This window comes from Poecile atricapillus, chromosome 3 (genome assembly GCF_030490865.1).
Source record: "Poecile atricapillus isolate bPoeAtr1 chromosome 3, bPoeAtr1.hap1, whole genome shotgun sequence".
Classification (NCBI taxonomy): domain Eukaryota; kingdom Metazoa; phylum Chordata; class Aves; order Passeriformes; family Paridae; genus Poecile; species Poecile atricapillus.
Window position 1 is genome coordinate 67,422,471 of NC_081251.1, and position 24,729 is coordinate 67,447,199.

Below are 24,729 nucleotides of genomic sequence, written 5' to 3' on the forward strand. Positions count from 1 at the left end.
ATTTCTACAACATCATCATGAAGTTTCTTTACCACTTTCTCTCAGTATAATTCTTTAGTTTTTCTGCCTCTGCTCCCCATCTGCTTTTCTCTATTCAATTTGTGCCATTGACCACTCGAGCAAAAGTAACAGTTTGCAGTAATGAAGTGCTTAGAAAAGTCTCATCCCTTTCTTCATGCGACAGTTGATGAGAAAGGAAGAGTTTTGGCCAGCTTTTCTCTCCAGTGCTAGCCCACAAACTAAAATACACAATCTTAGCTTTGAGGACAGAAAAAGAGCATTGCTGAGAACAGTGAGAGAAGATGAGTGCCATAACCACACTTTTCCTTTATTCATTCTCCAGATGCTATTTTTAGCCTTGAGAGCAAATGGTATCATTTGCTGCTGCAGCCCTCCCAGGCCACCAGTGCTGTGCCCTCAGTGGGAGCCTTGTCAGCTGTAGGGCTGGCGAGTGGGCTGAGAGGAGCCTGGTGCCAGGAGACCCCAGGGCTGAACAGAGAGCCTGGAGGGGAGCACAGGTTCTAGGGCAGGCTCTGAGCTGTGTTTGGGTGGTGCAGGGCATGTAGCACACAGCCTGGCAGTGAGCAGGGCAGGAGGGATGTTGGAGGATCTACTGACTGCTCAGCTTTGTGAGCTCTCAAAATGTTTGGTCAGTGTGTGACAGCTGCGTGTCCATTAAATACATCACTTTCCCTGCCACCCCGTGCAGACAGGTGCTTCCAATAAATGGAGGCTTGAAACAGTAGCTCTTCAAGGAGCATCTAAACATTTCAAAGCTTAGGAATGAGCACTAGGAGTAAAGGATTTCCTTGCTGCCGGTCACAGCAGAAGCTGCGAGTGAGGTGTGAGGTGGTGGATAGGCCTTCAGGTCATTCTTCTGCTGACCTCTGCCACTCCTTCCATCCACAGGCAGTGGGGTTTAGCCATTATTGTTTAATGTGCCTTCCTCAAGAAGTGCGTGTGTGTGTGTGGGTACTTAGCAGTTTCCCATGTAGAATGCAGATGCATCGCTGCTGCTGTCCCTAGTTAGTAATTATTTAATTTGGCTATAATGGGGACTGGGGGTGGTACCAGGGAGCAAGAGGCACAGACGTAGGGGAGGTAGCATTCTCACAGTCCCTTCCCAAGGGCGATAGGTGATAGACCACCGCTCCTCAAGAGATGACTGCCTTGTACCCAAACTCTGAACCCGAACTAACAGGGTGTCCCTTGCCCTGCCGCCGTGTAGTGCGTGTGGCTGACATCTCTTCCCACAGTCTTTCTGCGGTGTTAAGAAAGCTCTGTTGACTTGGCCGTCAGGCGAGCCACCGGCACGGGAGTAACGAGGATGGCAAGAACAAGAGCTACGCCAGGGAGCACGCGTGTCCCGACAGCGGCTCTTGACTTCTGGGGTGCGTGCAGCCGCGGGGGCGGCGCTGGGGCCCTTTGTTGCTGCCCTGGGGCGGCCACATGCGCCGGGCGAGCCTGCGGGCAGGGAAGGAAGGAGGGCTTCTGGGCCGGCTGCTGTGCTGCTGGCTCGAAAGTTTGAGGGGCGGCAGCGGCGGGGCCGTCCCGCGGTGTCCCGGGGCGGGCCGGGCCGAGCCGGGGCGGGGGAGGATGGCGGGGCGGGGCGGGCCGGCCGCGGCGGCGGCGAGGAGCCGGCGTTGATCCGACGGCCGGGCCGGGGCATGGAGGGGGAGCGGGCGGACGGCCCCGCCGCCCCGGCGGAGAGCGGCACGTCGGAGGTGTTCGCCCAGCTGTGGGCGGACGTGATGGGCATCCTGGTGAGTGCGGTGGCCACAGGGTCTGAGAGCGGGGCGGCCGCGGGGGCAGCCTGCCGCGGGACGGGGGGCTTGGGGTGGGGTGAGGGGATGGAGATGCTGCGGAGCGCTCGCCGGGTCTTCCCGGCACCTGCTGCGGACTTTGCCCGAGTTGGAGCGTGGCCGCCCTGTGCGGGTGCGTACGTCCCAGAAAAACTAACTTCACGGGCAAAGCCACTCGTCGTGTCGGTGGCCGCCTTCATCGCGGTTCTGGAGCAGAGCTCTCTGGGCTGTCGTGGTGGAAGGGGCGGAAGGGCCGCGCCGAGCACTGCCGAGGAGCGGGTCCGCGCAGGGGCTGCCCGCTGGCGGGGACGCACCCGGGAGCGCCGGTTCAGGCGGATCAATGGGCGCATTGTCCCCCCGCTGCCCCGGCGTGCCGCCGATTCGGGGCACTTTGGGCTGAAGGCGGTGTCGCTGCAGCCTTTGCACCCCCTGCACGCGTTTCGGGGTGAAGCCCCGCGCTTGGGGGGCGCAGCCCCGGGACCCCCGGGCACCGCCGCCCGTCCCGCAGCGCTCCCGGGGCCCCGCGGCACTCCCAGGCGCCGGCTTTGGAACTCTTACTCCCTCCCGGTAGTTTTTCGGAGACGAGTTGCTCGGTTACGGCCCGTGGAGTTTCTGCGCCGGTGATCTTCTGAGGAGGGACTAATCCTCGTAATTCACTGGGTACAGACAAAAGAGATGTCCCCAGTAACGAGGGCTCAAGGAATTACGTTTAATGGGCACGTAGCGTACCGACAGGACGGACTGGATGGCAAACAGTAAAACTACAGGAAGAGTCAATCCTTTATTTCTACTTGCAGCGAGAGAATAATATTTACTTTAGGTGCAAGATGATAATTACCGCAGAGGACTGCCACTCAGCAAAAAAACAAATACTAACGTTATATACGTACTGGAGCTGGCAGCCTTCCAGTGATACAGGAATGTGGTAATCAACAGTGGAGTGCCTGTTTATTCGTTTTAAAAGCAAATGAATAGGCTTGATGCGTGTTAGTTTTTGTTGTTAACATTTAACCAGCAGACATTCAAGAATATTGTGAGAAATACTTTCTGGAAAACTGCCATGGAACGTAATGAACGGTAAACCCATAGGATTTAATTCAGATGAAATGTTATAGAATCGACCAGAGAATTTAGTTAGCATTTTATGCTGCATATTTTTTACCACATGGACTTTATTGTTAATATTCAAAGTCAGGTTAAAAAACTTGTATCATTCCTTCATAGAAATTCTCCATTGACTTGACATTCAGTTTAATAGCACCCAACTGCGTACACTTTTTCACTGTTAATGATTTTGATCTAAGAATGCAAGCAGAGTCAGTTCTGCCAGTTTATAAGGAGCACACAGTTGGTACTTTATGAACAGTCTCTTTCTCTCTTTTTCTGGCAGGTCTCAGTACTGCATTTAGTAAGAGCAAAGTGCTATTGGATGCCTGGGAAGGAGTGTTTGAGGAGGCCAGTCCAACTGCCTAGCACGCTGAAGCTCAGTGCAGAAAAAGATGTGATTGTCACACAACTAATAATTTGAATAGGTTTCTTTTGGTCATACAAGCTAGTTTCCTTCCTGGGAAAACAGAGCTGTTTAATTATTATTTGCCTTCTGATAAAACTATGCTAAAATCATATTTGTCTTAGAGTTGGTCAGCTTTACAGAAAGGAGTCATGTTGTGATTATGAAGTTGCTGGTTTATATCAGTTGCAAACATCACCCAGTGTTATTAGCGTTTCTTATTTCAGTTGCAACACAATTACAAATATGAAAAGATAGGTTGTGTAGGCTCACCTATAAGAGGGAAGACAGAAGCTCTTCTTGCTGCATGCTGTCAGTTTTCTTCAGATGTAGATTTTTAAAGAGTTCCTTTTGAGCTGCAAAATAAGGTCCTAATAGGAACTTAGTATAAATTTACTTAGTGCTCTGTCCTTGTTTGAAGGCAAGGAAGAGGTAGCTCCAGTGCCATTTCCATTGCTCATCTTTGTGGTACGTAGAGCTTTGTCTCTTTCAAACCTGTGCTACAAAAGGCAAGCAGTAAACTGGAGTTGTGGCTTCCAAATGGGAGTCTGTAGCTGGTTGGTTGTAGTCCATGATGCCACATCAGTGGCCTGTGTAGCTGGCTTACTTCTTTTGCATTGTCAATTATCATTGTCAATTATGTGAGAGCATGGGTCTTAATTTCCTGGGATCTGTAGCAGTTCATGACTCAAGCTGTGTGGGGAGCACAGATGTCGACACCAGAGTGATTCACTGGGGATAGCTCTATAAATGAAAAAGTTGGTGCAGTGATATGGTGGCCAGGTTGGCCCTGGAACAGCCTGGAAGCTACTGAAGGAATGCACTAGCAGGAGAGAAGAGCTAAGATCACTCTTGTGAGACTCCCACCTGAAGCGCTCCATCCAGTTCTGAGGTCCCCAATACAGGAATGGACATGGACTGTTAAAACAAGTCCAGAGGAAAGCTGCCAAGATGGTCAGAGGGATGGAACATGTCTCCTGTGAAGAAAAGGCTAAGAGATTGTAATTGTTCTGCCTGGAGAAGAGAAGGGTTTGCAGTGACCTGGTTGCAGACTCCCAGTACCTGCAGGGAGCCTACAACAAACATGAAGACTTCTTACAAGGGCATGTAGTGACAGGACATGGGAGAGTAGCTTTAAACTAGTAGAGGATAGATTTGAATTAGATATTAGGAAGAAATTCTTTACTGTGAGGGTGCTTAGTCACTGGCACAAGTTGCCCGAAGTTGTGGGTGCCCCATTCCTGCAAGTGTTCAAGGCCAACTTGGATGGGGAGCTCTGAGCAGACTGGTGTAGTGAAAGGTGTCGCTGCCCATGGCAGGGGCGTTGGAACTAGATGATCTTTAAGGTCACTTCCAACAGACACCAGACTATGATTCTGTGATCTTGGAAGGAGAAAACTAGAATGGAATTAAGAAAGAAGCTGATCATCAAAAGTTTGTTGATAGAATGAAAGAGAAAAACACATTCTTAAGCCATGATTGTAGGATGATGCAGGGTGGAAAGAACCTCAGGCAGCATCTAGCCTATCCTCAAGCTGAAACAGGGAGAGAGCTCTGAGGTCAGGTGAGGTTGCCTGGGGCTTTACTCAGTTGTGTCTTGAAAACCTCCAGGGCCAGAAACTGCACAATCTCTCTGTGCAGCCTGTTCCAACAATTTGCTGTCCTTACAGTAAAAAAGACATTTTTCACAGAAGTGATAAAATGCCTGATTATTCCCTCCTCATACTGAGAAGTCAGAGCAGTGGGGAAGAGGAAGGTGTTGCCTTCCTCCCACTAGCCCTGCTGGAAGCCTTGTGGAGTGTGGTGGTATCTGCTCTAGGTGCTGAATTAGGAGGAGAGGCCATAGTGTCAGCCCAGCTGATAATCAGTGTTGAAGTGACTTGAAATACAAATTGAGCCCCTCTCCATATTTATATGGATAAATATATTTCATTGTTTGTATATTTTTAGTTATGTTCCTTAAAATAGGACCTCATTAGGAGGAGCCTGTGATGGCAGATCCCAGGTCTGGAGGGGAAGAAAATAGTTGTCAAGTGCTGCTTGTAAGGAGCATATTTTTATGGACTTTGAAGTCATGTAATAGCCCTGTACTTGATAAATACTGAGCGTATGCTTGCCTCTGTACTAGGTCTTGCTGAAGTAAGTGTGGCTTTTCCCTTTTGCACTTTTCTAATGAAATATTCAGTAGGTGCAGATCTGGTACAAGCACCTCAAGCTATTTGTGCTGTTAATGGAGCTTACTAGATAACAAAATTATACTCAAAAGCTTTTGCTTAGTCTGTAGCGAGCACATGCTGGAATGTATTGGATAGTTATAATTTTCAGTGTTTCAAAGCAGCAGGGGATGTTGGAAGTGTATTAAGGTTTTAGAGAGAGGTGGACTGTGAGCAGTAATAAAGAAATTCTCTGCATTGCCAAAACTCAATGCTATAAGAAGGGATATTTTTTGGCATAGAATAACGTATTGATGTGGTGATCGCAAACTCTTTGTTGTTCAAGGTCTAAAAGTTTGTGTTATGACATCCAAGAAGAAATTTTAATATCAAATTAAAATCACGAGCTTCATATTTTTAAAGATGTGCTTTCAAAACATAGGCTATTGACCTTAGTATAGGGAAGTCATTCTAGTGCCACTCTTGTTTATGCAGTTCTTCCTTAGTATATATATATGAGAGATATCCAGGTCAAATCCTGACATTAATGAAATCACTGGCAAACTCTGATCAATTTTAATAAGAGTTTCACTGAAGAAAGTGTCTTATTTGTCTTATTGAGGAGATTTTTGTCTTCAATGGCCAAGATGCAAAAGATACAGCAGAACTTGAAAAGCCACACTGATTAGAAGATGAGATGCCACAAAATTAGAAGTCTTTCCAGCTTTTTATTTCAAAGCAGTAGCTAGTTTGTTTCAAACTACTCAATCAGTTATAACAGCTGAAACAGAAAACAGAATATTTATTTTTTGCAAAAATACAAAATAGTATTTTGCAGTATTATGCTGAGAGAAAAGCAGTCCTTTCCCACCATCTTCTGTTAGTTGAAGTGAGCAGAGTATTTTGAGGGCAGTAAAGCTCACTTGGCTACCAAGAGCCCTACTATTTACATCAATCTATCTTGGTCTCCATGTTTAAGTGACTATTTGAATTTCTTATCAAAGTAATAAAGAAAAAACCAAAAGAGAGACGCCAGCTGATAATGCTACTGTGATAACATGTAATTGGATACTGGCTAGCATACTTTGGGAAGAGGAATTTGATATTAAGCCAGGGAGTCTGGATATCTGGAAGGATCAGGGAAGTAGATCCCTGACTGATAAAAGCAGTTGTAGAACTGCCAGGAGGAGTTGTGGCAGCTAACACCAGCCAAAGATTTCTTGCAGCATTGCTCTTTGTTAAACCCTTATTAAATCACTGTAACCTCCTATGGAAATCTCTGGTCTCTCAGTTTCTCATTGGGTGACTCTGTTTTTCTGGTGTCAGATTGGCACCAAAAGGCCACTCCAGCTGAGATCATGGATGCTCAGCACAGCTCTGTGGAAATGTACAGGCAACTGAGTAGCTGCCTCAGGTAGAATGTGCTTTTAAAAATGCAATATACTTTTTTTTATGATTTTTATTGATGACATATCAGCAAAGTGCCTATGGCACTGTGTAATTAAAATGCACTTTAGGAGATTCTGATTCAAAACACTTTTGTTCTGACTTCTATTTGGAGCACATTTTCTAAAGCATATCCTATTTGCAACAATAAGGATAAACCCAGAAGGCCTGGTCTCTGCTTTCAAACTAGCAGATATTATTTTTTCTATTTTACAAAACCATGAAGGGTATTCTGCTTTCAAATAAAGAAGACAACAGAGAGAGTGACTGGCTGTCAGTTTAGGTGTTGGATTCAATTTTATAATTTAAACTTAACCTGTTGCATCTCCTTTGCCTTTCCATGAAATGTTATGCCTAGCAATGCTAGTCCCTTTATGAGGAAAGACAGCTCACAGAGATAACCTTTGGTCTAGGCTTTTTCTTGCACGTCAGGGCACATAAAACAGATGTCTCCATCAGAGAATTTAGTCCCCATAAGACCCTAGACCATGAGGAGTGATAAGAGCTTTTGGTTCTGGTGCCTTCTTCATTCTTTCTTGAAAGCGAATTCTTTCTCTTCCTGATTTACTGTGAATACCAACTTGGAAATACTCTTTTTTCTTCATTTTTCATCTTTTGAAAGTCAGTCAACCAAGCTCTCTCTGTTTTTTAAGAGCAATGGAATACAAGGTTGCTAGAATTTGCCTGTAATGATGCCTTCTTCCTTCTGTGGATATGAAAAGAATGTCAGTTTCTAAGCAGAAAGAAAATGTGAAAATTGATGTGGAAAAAGAAAAGGTGTTGCATGTGAGCACTTAAAGGACTTTTATTACATGGAATGCAGTATACTATGCTACACATGCTGGCTACCATTTTCTACAGTCAGGTGAAAACCCTTTATTTTTAGTATATTTTAGAGCAAATGACATTTTACAGAAGTAGGTAATCATTAATTTAACTTAGTCCACACACATGTTGAGTTGTTCCAGTTTTAGCCCTGGGCTATGTTCCTGCAGGATTTTTTTTCCCCGTCAGAGGTGGCATTGTGGAGAGGGTGCTCGGTGCTGGTGCACCCAGCCCTGCTTCCTGCACCTTTCTGGGTCACTCTCTTGTCATTTGGAATCCATGGCTGTAGCTTTTCCTTCATCCAGCAGCCCAGACCGCCTTCTTTTCTGCTTACCCTCTTGTGACAGTATTAATGTCAGAGTACACACTGTGTTCGGACTTTAGGAGGTTCAGAAGCACAGGAAGAATAGGAATACTTTGTAATGACCCAGCAAAGTGATTTGTCACAGTACCTGTTTTAACATTGAACGCTGCTAACAATTTCCCTCTTGGTGATTGCTTGACGCAGCTGATGACTAATGAACCTGCCGCTTTGTCTGATGGCATTATTAGGGGTGGGAGGAGGAGGAAGCTGGTTGTGACTGCAGGGATGCCATGGATTCCATGTTTTTCATGAGAAAATGGACAAAAGGAAGAAACTGGCTTTCATATGTGTAAGTCTAAAAATCGGGTTTCTACTATAAAAACATGTTCTTTGTAAAAATGCATGTAGACACATTGTGCAGTAAGGTAAAGAGATATCAGGGGGTTTTATTTTTGCCTGACATCAAGAGACAACTCATTGGCAAGGAAAAATTACAACATGTTTTGGGCACAAGGGTTGACAACACAGATTTCCATTATTGAAAATAACGACATTCAAAATAAAAGAAGCTACCTGTGCCTTCTCCCCCATGCAGTGCAGTTCCTGTGGTGTGGTCAGGTGTGGGCTTACTGGCGCTGCTTTCATCTTCTTAAGGCAGGGGGAATGTTTTTCCTGGCTTATGGTAATAGCAGAGCTTTCTTGTCTACTGCCATGTTTTGAAACACAGACTTATCATGTACCAGGTTTATTTGAACTAAGATTAGTATAATAAAGTACTTAACTGTTTAAGTTCTAATGACACCTGTATAAGCATTTCTGAGCTACATACTAGTTTTAGAGGCATTTTTCAATGAAGAGGTGGAAATTGAGAGTGGGGATTGTATAACCTATCTGGAAAACAGTTTTAAGCAGGGTGTAGCTGGAAAATTGGATGGACAATCTTAGGAGTATAATACAACAATGATTTATAAATCACACTTTCAGGCTTTTTAACAGAGTCATACAATAAATTGGAGAACTGGTTCCTAATATCTGTGTCACAATCTGAGTGGGATCTGGTTGGCGTGCTGGTGCAGATCAGCTCTCTCGTTAGACTTTGGTGATTTGACTTCCCAGCGGCCCCGCATGGACCAGGCGATATGCTCTTGAGATCAGTTTGCATCATCAGGCCTCCAGATGGAGAAGATATGTCTGTTTTCATCTGCGTGGGTAAACATACACTGGGAAGGTTACAAGCATGGTAATACAATTATCTAGAATATGAATGCATCCTTTTATGTTTCATTATTGGCACTGTATTTATGATGATATACAGTGCATTTTTGCTCTTTGTAGGTAACAGCCTACTAATATTTAATCTCACAGAATTCTCCACCTGGAGTATATTCTTTGTGCGTGGGAGTGTGTGTAAAAGAGATTAGGTAACTGTTTAATATAATAATAAAAGCAATGCTTTGAAAGCTTTGCAGCAAGCATGACGAGGGCTGATAGATGATAGTGGAAACAGTACCATGCTTGTTACAATATTAAAGAGAGTACATGAGCAATCTCTTGCGAGATGCTCCTTAACCCTCTCACCTGCAACTGAAGATGCTTTGTGCAGTGCCGATAGGTATGACAAAAACAAAAGATAAACAGAAGATAAAGGGTCTACTTTTTGCACTATTTACATAAAAACTTCAGGAGCCTAAGACACAAGTTTATTTATAGCAGAGCAGTGTGTGGCCTGTAGGCTTTTAAGAAAAAAGGAAAACGCATCTTTTATTGTTCTTTCACAAGTTCAGATGAGTTGAGCCTCCTGCCCCTTTCAATGCCACTACCAGGCTGACCCTGCTCTGCAGAGCTTGCTCTTTGCTTCACTGCAACCCCAGCACAACCTGATGGAGGAAACATGAGAGCTCATTGCGCCATGGTGCACTGTTAAAAGTTCTGTCAGCGAGTGCACATCCACAGCTGGAGCTTGGATGAAAACGTGCTAGAGCTGATTGCATAGCATTACATTGCACTTCAGAAAAAAAGGCATTTTAGGCTTTTAAGGAATTTTTCTGCCATAGTAATAATCTTGTGAATCATAATATATACCTTTAGAAATGATATTTCACTGCTGAAGAATCTGTGGGTTTTACACATTTTGCATTTGCAGGGATGTTTGGATGTTTGTGTTCTGCTTGTTTATTCTCTCTGTTTATCTATGTCTGTTACAGTTCTGCAACATTTCCCTTCTCTTTGGATTCTCTGCTTGCTGTTTTCCAGCAGACACATGCTGCATATTGCAACTCAGCCAAAAGGGGTTTTTACGTCAGAAATTTCTAGTGCAATCCTAGGGATGGAGTGCAAATTGAAAACACTTATTTTCTATTGCTAAATTAAGAGTCATCTCCTTTCACCATCCATGTCAGACATGCTTCACATTGTTATGAGTATCACTGATAGACTTAACACAGCCTTCAGTTGTACAGAATAATATTTAATACTTGTGAGTTTTGGAGCTTTAGTGGTTGGCCACCTTAGTGCAGTAGCTCTGAAAGCTGATGATAAATCCTTCACATTTAAGCTGCAGTTTATAATCTTTGAGGATGAAAATAAGAAAAATCCTGTTTTATACATGTGTTTGTGTTCATACATAATACCCACCAATACTTGGAGGCTGTGATTTCCACTCCATTATTAGGTTTCTTTCCCACCTTAGAATTCATAAATAACCATTGTAAAACGGGAAAAGGTGTGAGCAGACTACATGTTTTCTGTCAGCTGTGGTTTCTCTCTTCAAGTTTCCACCTTCAAGTTGGCTGTATGTTTACACCTTAAAAACACAATGTTTCAGAGTGTTTTTGGGGATATATCATGTTTTATACAAAGGTTGGAGAGAAAGATTTCCCTGTGCAACATTTTATCAGAGGGCTGGTAATGATACTGTACTTCAAAACCAAAAAACCTGGTAAGGAGAGAAAATTTCTAGAGGAAATTTTTCTTCTGAGATATGGGGGGAGGGTCTGATTTGTTTCCTGTTTAATCAGTGGAGACTGCTCTGTTGTAGGTAGTGCAAAAGGACACCCCATCCTTAAAAATTCTGTTTTCCTCTCTAATAACACCCACCTTTGTTCTGAGTGGTTTACAGTGAGACAAGAAATGGAGTTTAATCCTGTGCAGCCCTGCTCCTCTGTGGTGCCGTGTTCTGATGTGAACTGAATTGAAGGGACACTGGGATGTTCCAGTTCAGTGAGGTGTATTGTTTCCTGCTCAGCCCAAGCCCAGTAATGCATTGTTTAGATTTTGTCAGGGAGTGAGTATATATGTGCAGATGGATAAACTTTGTAAAACCTAAACTTTGTAAAACCTAAGCTTTGCATGATAGCTATCTAAACTCAGGAAGTTAACAGGGAACATAAGGTCAAGGACCTCACCAAAATACTGGCATGATGGTGATGATAAAGAATAGCTTCATACCACATATGGTGTGTGGTCACACATAAATGAGAAGGGAAAGGGATTCTTCTGCATATCCTTGTTATCCTAGTCATGATGAGTCTCACTGGGTTTGGTTAGTGTGGAGTTTGAGTTCCTAATTATCAAAAGTAGGAGGAAAAAAAAGGGGTGGATGTTCTCAATGCTGCTTTTTCTCTCTGATGGAATGGTACTTTCTTCAAATAATCTTTGCCAAGTTACTTGTGGGTTTTAATCCTTGTCTCAAGTGCACACAGAATACAAAAGATTGTACAAATCTTCATTTTTTATCTGTGAAACCTAATAACAACTACTTCAGAATGCTTACAGATGGTTTATTATTTTATAAACTGCCATGAAAGAGAGAGAAAAGGGGGATAAAAAGGTATGTTAAGTCCTGCTGACCCTTCTGCCTTTCTTAGGCAGATCTGTTGCTGGGGGGGTTTCAGCAGTTTACAAAACCAAAAAATTAAAAAAGAGCGAAGCAGGGTTTTTTCTCCAGACTCATGTCTCTTAGGAAAATACCTCTCATATAAAGCGGAAACAGAGGATGACAAGGGATGGAGGTGCAGTGAGTCAGTATCCAGAGTTGTATTTCTGTGGCCAGAAAAGCAAAAAGAGTCCCAGCTGAGAAGAGTAACTTGCAACTGCTAGGAAGAGGGATTTAGAAGGATCATGTGAAAGGAAGAATTGCTGCCTTCATGGCAGGAAATGGCTGGAGCACGCACCGGGACCTTGGCAGGGGAAGGTCAGTGTGCAGGCTGGCTTCCTGGAGGCCCAGGGGAGGTGGCTGAATGGTGTGGATGTCAGGGAGCACGAAATAAATAATGGAGATTTGAGCTTGGATCAGAAATGAGAAGGCTTATTTCAGGCAGTGAGTAGGGATATCATAAGCAAAGTAAGCCTTCATGTCTAGCTGGTCACACCTTGTTTTCTTTTTGCTTAGAGACAAATGCAGGCTATAGGTGGGTAACCATTGATGGGCGTGAGTCATGTGAAACTAAACCATCAAGGTACTGCCAGCGGATGCTTTGAATGGGTAATTGGTAGCAGAGGGCTGGTTAGATGAAACAAGCTAGGGATGAGAGTGCAATTTACTATTTTCCTAGAGACAGTCTGATGCCCTGTTTTCCTGTTCACATGTAATTCCTTCTGAACCAGCCCTTGCACCTCTTAAGATTTGAAGAGATTACCATATCTGAAAATACATGATTTTCCTTTCCTTTTGAAAGAGTCATACAGTGAAATATTTGTTTTCTTTCAAATCCTAATTCTCTGAGAATGAAGGAGTTTATTTACTATACATCCTTTGTTTTGAAACTGATAATGGTGCAGACTGTGAAAAGTGGTTTAACATCATCTTGCTCAGAGAGCTCCCTGCTGGTTTTGTGTTGCTTCAGATGCAGCCCGGTACAGAGGTTGTCCTACAACTCTTGCTGAGTTTATGGGGTGGTGTTCCCTGAGACTGCAGTCACTTTTTTCGTCTGAGAAGCAGAGTCTGTGAGGAAACTCCTTCCATCTGAGACTTTTTTTTCATGTTACTGTCATTTTTACAACTAGGTGAGATGTTTTTCTTTGGCATGACAACTGTCCTGACAAATGGTTAGTTAGCAGGATGTTCTCCTTTTGATGTTCATGTCACTATGCATTAAGAAGTTGCTCAAGTGAGGGCTTAGATTGCCATTCAAGCCCAAGTATCTTTATCTACAGTTGTTTTCTTTCAGCCTGTGGTTCAGGGCCTTGGGTCAGTGAGAATCAGACACGGGGTTTTGTAGAGACACAATTATTTTGCAAAGTTCATTAACACTGGGGTTCTGCCAGCTTCTGATTTTTATGACCTCTTTAGTCATATGGGGCTTTTCAAACTGTTTTGTGCCTCAGTTTGAGGTGCATCTCTCTGACGTGCACTTGAGTAACTCATTCAGTCTCCAATAAAAGCAACATAGAATCAGAGAATATCTAAGTTGGAAAGGTCCCATAAGGATCATTTTGTCTTAACTTCCTGCTCCTCACATGGTGCCTAAAACTGAACCATAAGACTAAATGCATTGTCAGATGCTCCTTGAACTCTGGCGGGCTTTGTGCTGTTACTAATTTCATGGAGAGCCCATTTCAGTGATGGACCACAATCTCAGTTTTTTCCTAATGTCCCATCTGAGCTTCCTCTGATGAAACTTCATTCTGTCCTCGTGTCGCTTAGCAGTGGGCAGAGCCACTGGACTGACAGCAGCCACAGGATTAAACACTTCCTTGAAACAAGCACATGACATCCTTCATGTCCCCCTTCAGAAAAATATGGGCTTGAAATACCTGGGAGATATGGCAGTCACATAGTTATTCCAGCCCGGACTGTAGGATATGCTCTGTTGATAGGCAGAAATATTCCTCTTTTATTTGTGTAAGATGCCTATGTAACCTAATTAGGAAGTGCTTTGGCAGTGGTGAAGCAGTGTGAGCACACAGGAACGCAAAAAGCCCTTCTTTTTTACACAGATAAAAGAAAACGAGTAAATAAAATACAGAATCCCAGAGTGGAAAGGATTATAAGCTGGCAAGCGATAGAGTTCTTATTCTTAGGTTGATATCCCTAATTGATATAAACATGAAGCCCTGTGCAATCTGTGGTACTTAAAAGATACGCATCTAAATAATATTTAAATAATTCTTCATTTTTAAGACCCACTGGAGTGTAATTGTATTCAACTTAATTAAATGAACTGAAACCCCTTGATAACTGTGCTTTACTGTTCCTAAATAAAACACTCTCCAAAGAGACCTGAGGAAGCTTAGTTAAGGCGATAAAAAAACCTGAGCCCAGCACTGTGAAATTTTGCATGAGCAGTGTTACATTTGGTTCACTGTAGCTACCTACAGTGGTTGAGACTGTGCTAACAGTGCCATACCTCTGTTAAGAGTCAAAAGCTGAGGCTTCACTGAACTGCTTCAGGGCAGAGTCAGCCTTTCTGCTTTCAAATTTGTTTGAATGTGGGGTGTCTATTCAAGCTAGTTTATTAATGCTATCTCTCTGTGCCAGCGCGGAGCACGTGGTCCCTGCAGGAGTGAGGGTTTGCAGGGATAGCACAGACAGGCGGGATGGGCGGTGTTGGTGAAGGGGAGCCTGGGCACAGCTTGCTTACGGGAGCTACAGGAAACCATTTCTTCTGCTGCTAAGATTACAGGGGGAAACATGGATTGCTCCATCGTCAATTACAGTTGTTTCCTTTCCTGGTAAAAGCCGTCCTGTCAGGAAGCGGTAGGAGTGAAGGCGAGGTTAGTCCCTGCTTATGTAGAAGTATTGGGTGTATCCTCTAGGCTGTGAGCTGCTGAATTTCTAGCAGGAAAAAAACAGAAAATTATCAGAGTTTGAGAAAGCAGTTTAAACATCAGCATTCTGGCTTTCCACAGCTGTCAGCTGGGCTGCTCTCTGCACTTGGAACAGTAAATCAAGGGCTGTGTCTCTGGGGCAGGTAGTGCCCAGTGCTTCTGGGAACCTCCACCAGGACTGCTGATTTCCATACCTACTCCCAAAATAGAGGAGTGATCCTGTCATGCCTTGGGGTGTGCAGAGCAGTGTTTTTTCACTCTTCATAAAAACAGTTTGAAGTGAAGGCAGATATTAGAGATTTCCTTTGCCCTTTCTGAAATCTTAACATGGATAGTAGGAGAGCACCTTCCTCTTGGAAGTCAGCATCCAAAATGGCACAAGTGGGAGTAAGTAATTGTGCTTGCTGTCACACCCAGTCTCCTAAGAGCAGCATTTCTAAACGCTGGGATGCTCACAGCCGGGCTGGGTGATGCAAGGTGCAGTGCTGCCTCATAGCTCTTGCTGTGTAAGTAGGTAAGCAGATGAGGTAATAGGCTCATCCAGCCATGAGAAACAGAGAGCAACTGCATCCCTGCTGGGTTTTCCCAGTGCTTCAGAGTGGGAGAGGACTGTGCTCTCTCCTCTACCCTTCAGTAGTTGTAGCTGGGGGGAAGGTCCCATGCAGGATTTAGCTGCTGGGGTGGTAAGAAATGAGGGAAGGCATGGAGTGTTCTCCTTTACTGGTGCATCCCAAAGCCAATACTGCTGGGTTTCGTGGGCTGGGGGAAACTGCTGCCCATAGGGACCTGCCCAGGATCCTGGGCCTGGCTCTCAAAGCAGCAGGGAGCATGCAATAGTACACTGAAGAGCCAAAGGGGAGGAGCAGAGGGATCGGAGAGACAAGGATGAGAAAGTTTTTTGAGTGAACTTTCCTTTTTCTGGACAAGGTATGTCCTCCTTCTGCCACACTGTCCGGGGGAAAAGCGTAGCACAGTTCAATTTAAAGGCAGTCATTCTCTCCTGCCTTGACACTTGGAAAAGTAGTTTTGTTAGTAAAACTAGCACATAACCATTACCAAAGTTTGCTTTCTCTGAGCAACTTTAACACCTTGGGGAAATACTGTGAACAAGACTTGCTGAGCTTACACACTTGTCCTGAGATACTGTTGACTACTCAGTTTGTTTTGCCTTTAAATATCCAGACATTTTTTCTTTACCTGTTTTCTGTTTATATCTTTTCACTCGCCTCTTTTAATGATTACTCACACCTCAGTTATGTAGTCCCATATATCACAGAGGATTTAGTTTTGTCATACTGTGCTACTACTAAATATAAGGAAAAGAGCTTTAATGAGACCTCCTTCACTATTGCAGCAGATATGGCTAACTCCTTGAAATATTTATTTCATCATCTACTTGAGATGTTTGCCTTTTGCATATCTATTTCATTAGACCCTAACTTATCTCAGACATGAAGCCACCCCCGTAATATATGCTAAGTTTCCCAAATCTGAAACAAGAAATTCACCTCCATCTCCTTAATGGTGCTTTTATCAGATATATGTACATTTCTTAACCCTTGCCATTCTTTTGTTTAGCATTGGTTTCTGTTCCAAGTCTCAGGCTAGAACCCACTGCAGCTGGTGCGTGTGAAGTGACAAATTTTCACTCAGTTTAAGAAAAAATCTCAGCAGTGTGCAAAAGGAGGAGACAGAGCAGGGAAGACAGAACTAATGAGAGGATGTCAGGTGCAGCTATTACATGGCTTACGGAGTTTACTTGCTCTGCTTTACAAGCTGGCAGTGGCAACTTGTAGCCGACTGCTGACCAGTCTGGTGGATGGTGGTGACCTTTCAGGTATCGGAGCAGACAAGGGTTTTGAGCACCCCAGGGACAGGAGGATAAAAGATAATATACTGTTATTAGGGAAGCTGGACATTAAGGGTGCTTTGAACTAACTTTCATGAATAAAGTTTGCATATATTCTTGCCTGTCAAGACCTGGTTCTACTTGTGATAAATACCAACTTTTTAAGTATGTTGGAATGTTCGTTTGCATAGATGCAGCTTTTTTGTCAGCATGCATATATTTTTATTTTTTCCACAGAGGACTTCCTTGGTTGCAAGCCATGGAGAGGGATCCCAGTAGTGTGCTTTTAAATTTATTTTGATTTACAGAGGGAAAAGTAAAAATCACATTCAGAATGTTTTTTCCACAGATGCTTTGTTATACCTTCTTGACAAAGACATTGGGGCTTTACAGTAAAAAGATGGGGGGAAAAGGCTCTGGTGCTACTGGTGAAAGAAACACTTTATTTGCAGAATTTTGAAAAAAAAAGTAAGAGGGTTTTTTGATGTAAAGATAGGGCAAAGTCATATATATTATATATGAAAAAACCTGTATAACTCTGTGGTTTAATATTAATTTTTTGGGTCTAGAGTGACCGTGCTCTGAGCTCAGTGGGTTGTATCAGTTATTTCAGATAACTGCTGCAAAATCTTTGATATCAAAGTATACCATTGTGCTTTCTGCTTATTGTACAGAATCTATAACCATGCTGCAGAGAGCTTGACACAATAGTATCACATCTATTTTTGTAACTCTGTCTGTAAAGCCACATAGTTTAATGACTCAACCTTCAGATGCCATAAAAATTAATGGAAAGTCTATTGAATCCGTCTGGTCTGTATGTTCTTTTTGTTCTCACAGTGTCTGGCTATAGAGAGGTCAAGGGAACCATGACAACTTTTCAGCATCCTCAAAAATAGCTGTTCTCAATATAAAAATGTCATGACTTGTACACTGAGTATTTTATGCTTTCTTCTGAATATCAAGGCAAGCGCTGGCTGCCTGGCCTTGCACTTCTGTCTCATTCACATTTCTGACCCTGCTGACTGTCAAGACAGGCTTTGAACCTGTCATTGCATAGATAGTGGAATTGTTAACTCTGGTGAATGGAAGATTGTCCTTGCTGAGCCCTAGGAATATTTCTCTAGCAGCCTGTTGGGTTCATTTTTAATGCAAGCATTTTGAAGCTGTGCCAGAAGGCAAACATCAGCCCTATTGCTAGCAGAAATACAGTGGTAGAAAGAGACAGGTAAGAGGGTCAGAAATGTGTAACAGATAGAATTATAATGGAGCTCTGCAGGTTTTCCTACAGATGCCTGTCCTCACTGTGTACTACAGTTGTAAACTGAGACGCAAGCTCTAGCCAGAGTGGTGGATGCAGATTTAACTCCTCTGTTTTGAAAAGGTTTGGATCTGATTTCAGTCTGCCTCCTTAGAAAGAGCTGTGAAGGAACCTGGAATACAGTATCTCAGATTAATCAGCTGTAGCCTGAATTCAGGTATTAGTATATTTTGGAATGCTGGGAGTTCTGCCATGAGTCCAAGGTTGCTCAGGGAAGGATGCAAAGTTTCCCAAGCTTTTACAAGCTTTTATGATTAGTAAAAGCATCTAAAAAGCAATGGCATCTTAGTCAAAATTGTCCCATGAAAATCTGATCATTCCTTGCTTTCTGGCTAAGCTAGTTCTGCTTAACTTTAAACATCTTGTAGGATGTGTGCAATGTAGATGAAGTCCTGTCAAAAACAGGGTGTTTATTAGGCACAAATATGTTTTCCTACAGTAGATGTTCCCATTCCACTGCTTTTTTGTCCCTCCTCTCTCTTACCCATCTCCCTTCCCCAAACAAGCCTGTTTACTCTGGCCCACATTCTGGCTTTCATTTATGTACTTCTTAGAGCTATCCAAACCAAAGGTATTATTGAAATGCAAGGTCATGTTCCACAGATTTTTAGTAGGCGTCCCTGTTAAAATCTAACTGCCAGAAATAAGTTGCTAATGTTTAAAGTGCCTCTCCACACAGTAGTCCTGTGTTTTAGGCATGAAAATGGATTTTTCTCATCTTAGCCTGTAAAGGTCAAAAAACGTGCCTTTGACAGGGCATGATTGCTGTGTGTTGTGGAAGAACACCTTCCCTTCGCTGGTGCCAATTCCACATTCATTTATACTTTAACAGGAAAAAAGTCAGATTGTCTTACTCCCAGTTTCTGACCTCTTCCTAAGATTGCAGATTACACATGTGCTGTGGCCATAGCTGCTGTGGCTTGTAAGTTTTGAACTCCTCTGGTTGTACTGTGTGCTGTAACCTGCATTGCCATGTGCGAGCAGACAGTCCCATCTGTCTCGCTGAACAAACAGGATTGTAACATCCACATCTTTTTACATTTCTGAGATTTGTGCAGTTACGAGAATTTCACCCTGGGGCTGGGAGAGTGAGACATATATCCGGTAATCAAGACCTCTTTCCTGACATTCCTAATATCTGCCAGAATAGGAGGAGGATATGCTGAAATATGCAACTTTGTAACACATTTTTCAGATTCGGAGACGGACAAGTACAGAGTAAAATAGTTGTATATTTGGAAGATTTTTCTGAAAATCTTACTCTGCATAGAAATTTATGCAGAAGGTATGCATGCTCTGCTAGTGCTTAATATTTAGGTTCATCATGTATTTGTTCATGCAGGTTCATCAAATGTATCTGTTACTTAGCAAAGTCTGTTATTCCTCCTTAGCTATTAGTGATTTTATTTTATTATACTATTAAAATATGAATGTGTTTTTATTTAATTTTACAGCCAGCAGAGCTCTCTAGCAAAACATTTTTCCCTTTTACACTTTCAGATGTCAAATACAAAGGATTCTGCCAAGGCATTAAACTAACTGATGTGCAGTGACCGATAAATTCTAACTTTATAATAAGAGCCAAATTGTTCCAACTTTTCTTTGTAGTCACTCCATTAACAGGAATCCCAGTGGATTCCTTTGGTATTCACATGCATATCAGAACTAATTCTCTGGGAATTTCAGGGCAATTCATCATTTTGCTCTGTTTTATGATGCCAAAAAATGTTGCATGCATACATTACAAAATGGAAATTTAGGAACACACGTCACAACTAGAAAATAGAAATCTGAGATAACTTGTGTTTTCATTAGACTATTAAATCTTCATTTTACATTTAACCCTTTATAAATAATGGGTTGTGTACTTTCCTGCCTATCAAATTATTTTATGGAAGGGTCTGTGCAGTAGTGAAGTCTTAGGGGAAACATGTTGTAACTTTTTACCAATAAAGTGTTTGGGGAATGGTTTTCCTGCTTGATATTTGTATTGCTCACAAATTTTTTTCCACTAGAAAATCTGCAGGATTATATAGTTGGGAACATTGAGGTTTGCATGGTAATAAACACAATTGCTGTAAACCACTCCTCATGTTAGTGCTTTTTTTAACTGTTTAATTTGTAACAAAATGAGAGAGTTTATTATGAGGTTTTGCTTTTTAAAATATCCTAGCAGTTCAGAGCATTTCAGAGGCTTCTGAATTATAGATATATCAGTAAGAACAAATTTGAAAGCAATATATTTTTTCATTGCTTACATAAGCGCTCTCAAATATGCAGCCCATCTATATCAAAATGGGATCTAGTGGTACATGATTGAAGGCTTATTATAAATTACATTGGCTTATTATTTTTTTTTTATCAAGTAACTTTATGCTTTGTTCTACCTTTGAAACTAAAATGGTGCACTGCATTTGTCTAAACTTTCAAAAATTACCACTGGGTCTTACTCTTTGTGCATCAGAGTGAAATATTTTTAAAATATTGTTAGTTATGCTTTTAGTGTTCTATTTTATTAATAATTCTACAGGTTTTTAAAAACTTCTCAGACTGTTCCTTTGACTCTGTTTGTAAGGGAATGCATGACTTACCAAGCTGGAGCTAATGTTTTGCATATGAATATTTTTTAAATACATAAAACCAAAATAGAATTGCAAAGGACACTGCTGGTGGTTTTGTGTGTGACAGTTTAGAATTATTTGAAGACATTGGGAGGGTCAATTTAAAGTATAGACAAAATGTCATGGTTCCTCAGATGAGTTATACTTGTGGTTTGATATCTGAAGTAGTCTTGGCCATTATTTCTGCAGTAGAAAAATGAAACATCTTCTCTTTTCTAAGTTTTGCCATGTTTTTAGTTGTGCTTGAAGAATAAAGGAGGATGATGGCGATAACTCTATGTAGCGATCAAATTTGAGGTCATATGAATCAAACACACAATCCTTTGTTAAGTTGTGAAATTCACTTACATGAAATGTGAGAAGGTGCTGTGGGTTGTGAGATGCTTGCTGTCTTTGGCTTGGGTTGATTTATGTATCTCTATTTCTTTTGACAAAACCAATGCTCTCTGCATTGCCTGCATGCATAAACTCAAAAACAACTCTTGGCCACAGACACAAATCTTTCAGTTGGCAGTTTCCACTGCACCTTTCTGGCAAGTTGAGGTGCAAATGCAAATGTTTGTGGTTTTGTTCTAATTTTGAAGCTATGGGGCTTCAAACTTCCCAAAGCTTTCCACATCTAGTGAGGAGGGTGCACGTGGCCTTTGTGGAATGGCACCTGCATAAAGCTGTAGCTGTCCTCGGTAACCCAGCAAAAGCACGTGGCAGGGCTGGAACAAGTATGTGTGTCAGCTGTCTATTCTCGTCTCTAAGATCTTGTGGGATTTTTTTCTGTTCCTTCATCTTTTTCTGGACATTAAGCTTCTTTTCATTTGCAGCACATCCCCCTCATGCAAGCGCCGAGCAGTGCCAGCAATCTCTGCTGTCAGTCAGGCAGGCTGATGCCTGCAGCTCTGCTCCTCTGGACACGGCGGCACAGGCGGACTGGGTCACTTGTGAATAGGCCTTTCTTTGCAGCCACGTGCTCCCTGGCAGTGGGGCCACCCACGTTCTGCGGCCTTTAATTGGGGTGCTGCAATCGAGCTAATTTTGTTCTCAGGACAGTCAGAAGCCTTCAGCCCTGTGGAGGCTACCTTTAAAAATAGCACAGTGAACTGCACGCCAGCACAAGTGAAAAATGAGCGCTTGTTCAGCTGTGTTTGATCCACTGGCAGTGCATTGCTAGCCTGCAAATGGTCTGTGACCACGTGTCTGAGGAGGTTTGGGGAGGAGCACTGGAGCGTGCTAAGATCCTCAGCTCTGTCTGGCTCCCAGCTAAGCTGAAGTTCATGTGATATGTTTGGGTTTGGAGTATTTCAGGCAATTTCAAAGTCATTTTGAATTCATTCAAATGAATTTCATGTCAATTCATTCGAATTACCTTTGAAAATGATGCATATTTTGGACCAGGTTAACTTTACAGAATGTACGGTTTCCAGAATTGTGAGAGGAGATGGACTGATAGGCAGTTTTCATATTGTTCTACTAAAATGATGCTTCTCTATCTTGCTCTTCTATCATTACTGTTTCCACCTTCAATATTCTTTACTGGCAAAGCTTTTCACGGAATAAACACTCTCTGGCTGGGGAAGATACGTAAAAAGTGGGAATTTTTGATAACCCTTAGAGAGGGATGTTTGTTATGATTGAGTTGCTGGGATTCAGATGTCATGTCGTCTCTTTGGAAGTCATACAGGTTCTCTTACTGCCCACAAAAGTGAGCAAATGAAGTTTTAGTTTTGGGGTTGCTTTGTCTGTTTGGTGTTCATTCTTTTCCCCAGCAGTGCAGCACTGGTTATTCTTACTGAGTGTTTAAACACCGAAAGCAGCACATAGTGCATGTGGGACCAGAAAGCACAGCCTCAGCCACCAGAGGAGTGTCCAGTGGCACAGGGAAGTTTGTACAACCTGTGGTACAGGCAAAGACTCCAAGTTTCTTCCCCAGCTTGTTGGGAAGTGATGGATGCCAAGGAGGTGAGGGGGTTGGAAGAAGGCATAGGCTTCCCCTTTGAGCAGGTAGCACTGTCGTTCCTGTAGAAAGGCAGGGGGGTAGTACTGTTGTGTTCTCAAAGGTGCTAGCTTTTTCCTCATGTAAACTATACATTTTCTTAGCAGTGTAGGAAATTGTTTGTCCAAAGCTCTGGAAAGTCTGAATTTACCAGAAGTGTATTTGTATAAGGACCCCAATCTTTTAATGCTTGAAACATCTCTTGTGTGAGATCTTTGGCAGGTTGAGAGATAGAAACTACAGAAAAAAAATACATAAGTATGGGGGTAGGGGAGAAAGTGTAGGCATATATTAGTGTAGTTATTTTGCTTCTGCTACTCCAACAAGTGACATGCAAATCGTTTTCCACCTGTATTGAACACAGTAGTGTTGAGAAAATGAAAGTTGTTCTAAATTTTGGGAATGTGAGCTCTGCAAAAGTTTGTGGGGTATCTGCAAACATTTCAGGAGATAACTGTTCTGCCTGTGGAATTACACTTTAAAAGAGTAGAAGGTAGCTTTTGGTAGGCTTTCACTTTGATTTAAACTGGAATGTTTTTTCTAATTCTCTGGAAGTGATACTTCATTAGAGCAAACCTACCTCTTCAGCACAGTCCAGAACCCTGAGAGTGGGATCATGTGCTTATTTCCAAGTAACAACAGCTTCAGTAAGGTGTGGTTTCTAATTAAGAGTTCCTCCTAGCTCATATGCTACAACTCAACCTTACAATTTATGTATATTATTAGCATAATTATTTTTACATTACTTCTCTATTGCTTAGCTTTTTCTTAATAATCAAGACATAATTTCATGTTTATATGTGTGCATCTATTAACAGCAGCAATGAAGTAATAGTCTGCAATGTATTCTTGTTCTACTCTCAGGATAGGCACAGAGAGCAGTTTGTTACCTTCTAAAGAATGCACACAGTAACATACATGCTCTTTCATAAATTTGACAAATATGAACACAAGATTACTCCATCCCATCTTTTGGCCCTGTCTTCAGGTGTGTGCCTGTTTTACCTGCCCACCCCCTCACTTCACAGCTGCAGCACACGTATCTGATGTTTAGGAAGGTTTCTCATGACACTTAAAACTTGGCCTTTTTATTGTTTTGGTCTTATTTTCTTCATTCATCATTTTTAAAGTATGAATTTGGACTGTAATTAATAGACTATTCTAATTAGATTTCTGGGCTATAGACGTTTTATTAGCAATGTAGCAATCCTGCCCTGCAAAGCAGACATCTGGGACTCAGCAAACCGTGTTGCCACCTCCAGTACATCTTACAAGACCAACAGGCAGTGTGTCTTTGTGTCTGGCCAATTTGGTGTATAAAGATGAAATACACTTTAGTCATTTGTCATTAATCATTTGTCATTAATGACAGTCATTGTTACAAAGCAGGGCTACTCTCGGTAGGGTCAGTGAAACGTGAGCAAATGTTGCTCTCGGAAGAGCGAACTGCTGCTGCTTGGGAGAGCCAGGTGCAATATGAGTATATGCTGATGGGAGGGAATTGAGGGAGATAGTGCCTGAGGATGTGTTGTTCCACTGGTGTGCATTGTTGTCCCTGCCTTCTTTCTGTCTGTAGGAATTAACAAAGTCCCACCTGATTGTGAGGAGCTGTTCTTGCACTGCAGTTCCCAGCTGTTCTTGGTGTTAGTGTGCTCTTGGGTAGAGATGGAGAGGATGACCTGAACAGGGTGTGCTGCAGGGAGGGGGTTTCCTTCATAGTTGTGGTGCTACCTTTAAATTAGAATTTTAAAATTGATTAACCCGTTTTCTTTGTCTTCCCTGTAGGATGGGTCACTGGGAAATATTGATGATCTGGCACAGCAGTATGCAGACTACTATAACACCTGCTTCACAGATGTGTGTGAGAGGATGGAAGAGCTGCGCAAGCGGAGGGTTTCCCAAGACCTTGATTTGGTATGTAGAAACATTACGACTTTATTAACAAATAATTGCCATTCATGCTCCAGATGAAGAATCAATATTATAGCTTGAAGAATTAACCAGGGAAATAACAGTACGTGGTTGTGTTCACACACACAAACGTTTCAGCCAACTCAATTAAACACATGGAATTAGCTGAATTAGGTTTTTTCTAGGTATTTTTTTATGATTCATTAAGCCTTGGAGTCTGCATTTCTTATTT

General features: G+C 42.5%; 1 protein-coding gene across 3 annotated transcripts in view; it reads left to right on the forward strand.

Annotated features, from left to right (window-relative positions):
• The window catches only part of SASH1 (SAM and SH3 domain containing 1), a 532,432-nt gene that overhangs the window by 409,810 nt on the left and 97,893 nt on the right, over window positions 1–24,729 (forward strand). For 2 of the 3 annotated variants that reach the window (XM_058834786.1, XM_058834787.1), the window contains exon 2: window positions 24,372–24,500. In XM_058834786.1, coding sequence (XP_058690769.1) covers window positions 24,372–24,500 — 129 coding nt within the window. Of the gene's footprint in view, window positions 1–1,634; window positions 1,764–24,371; window positions 24,501–24,729 lie in introns of those variants that run through there. The other variant, XM_058834788.1, reaches the window with a different exon arrangement.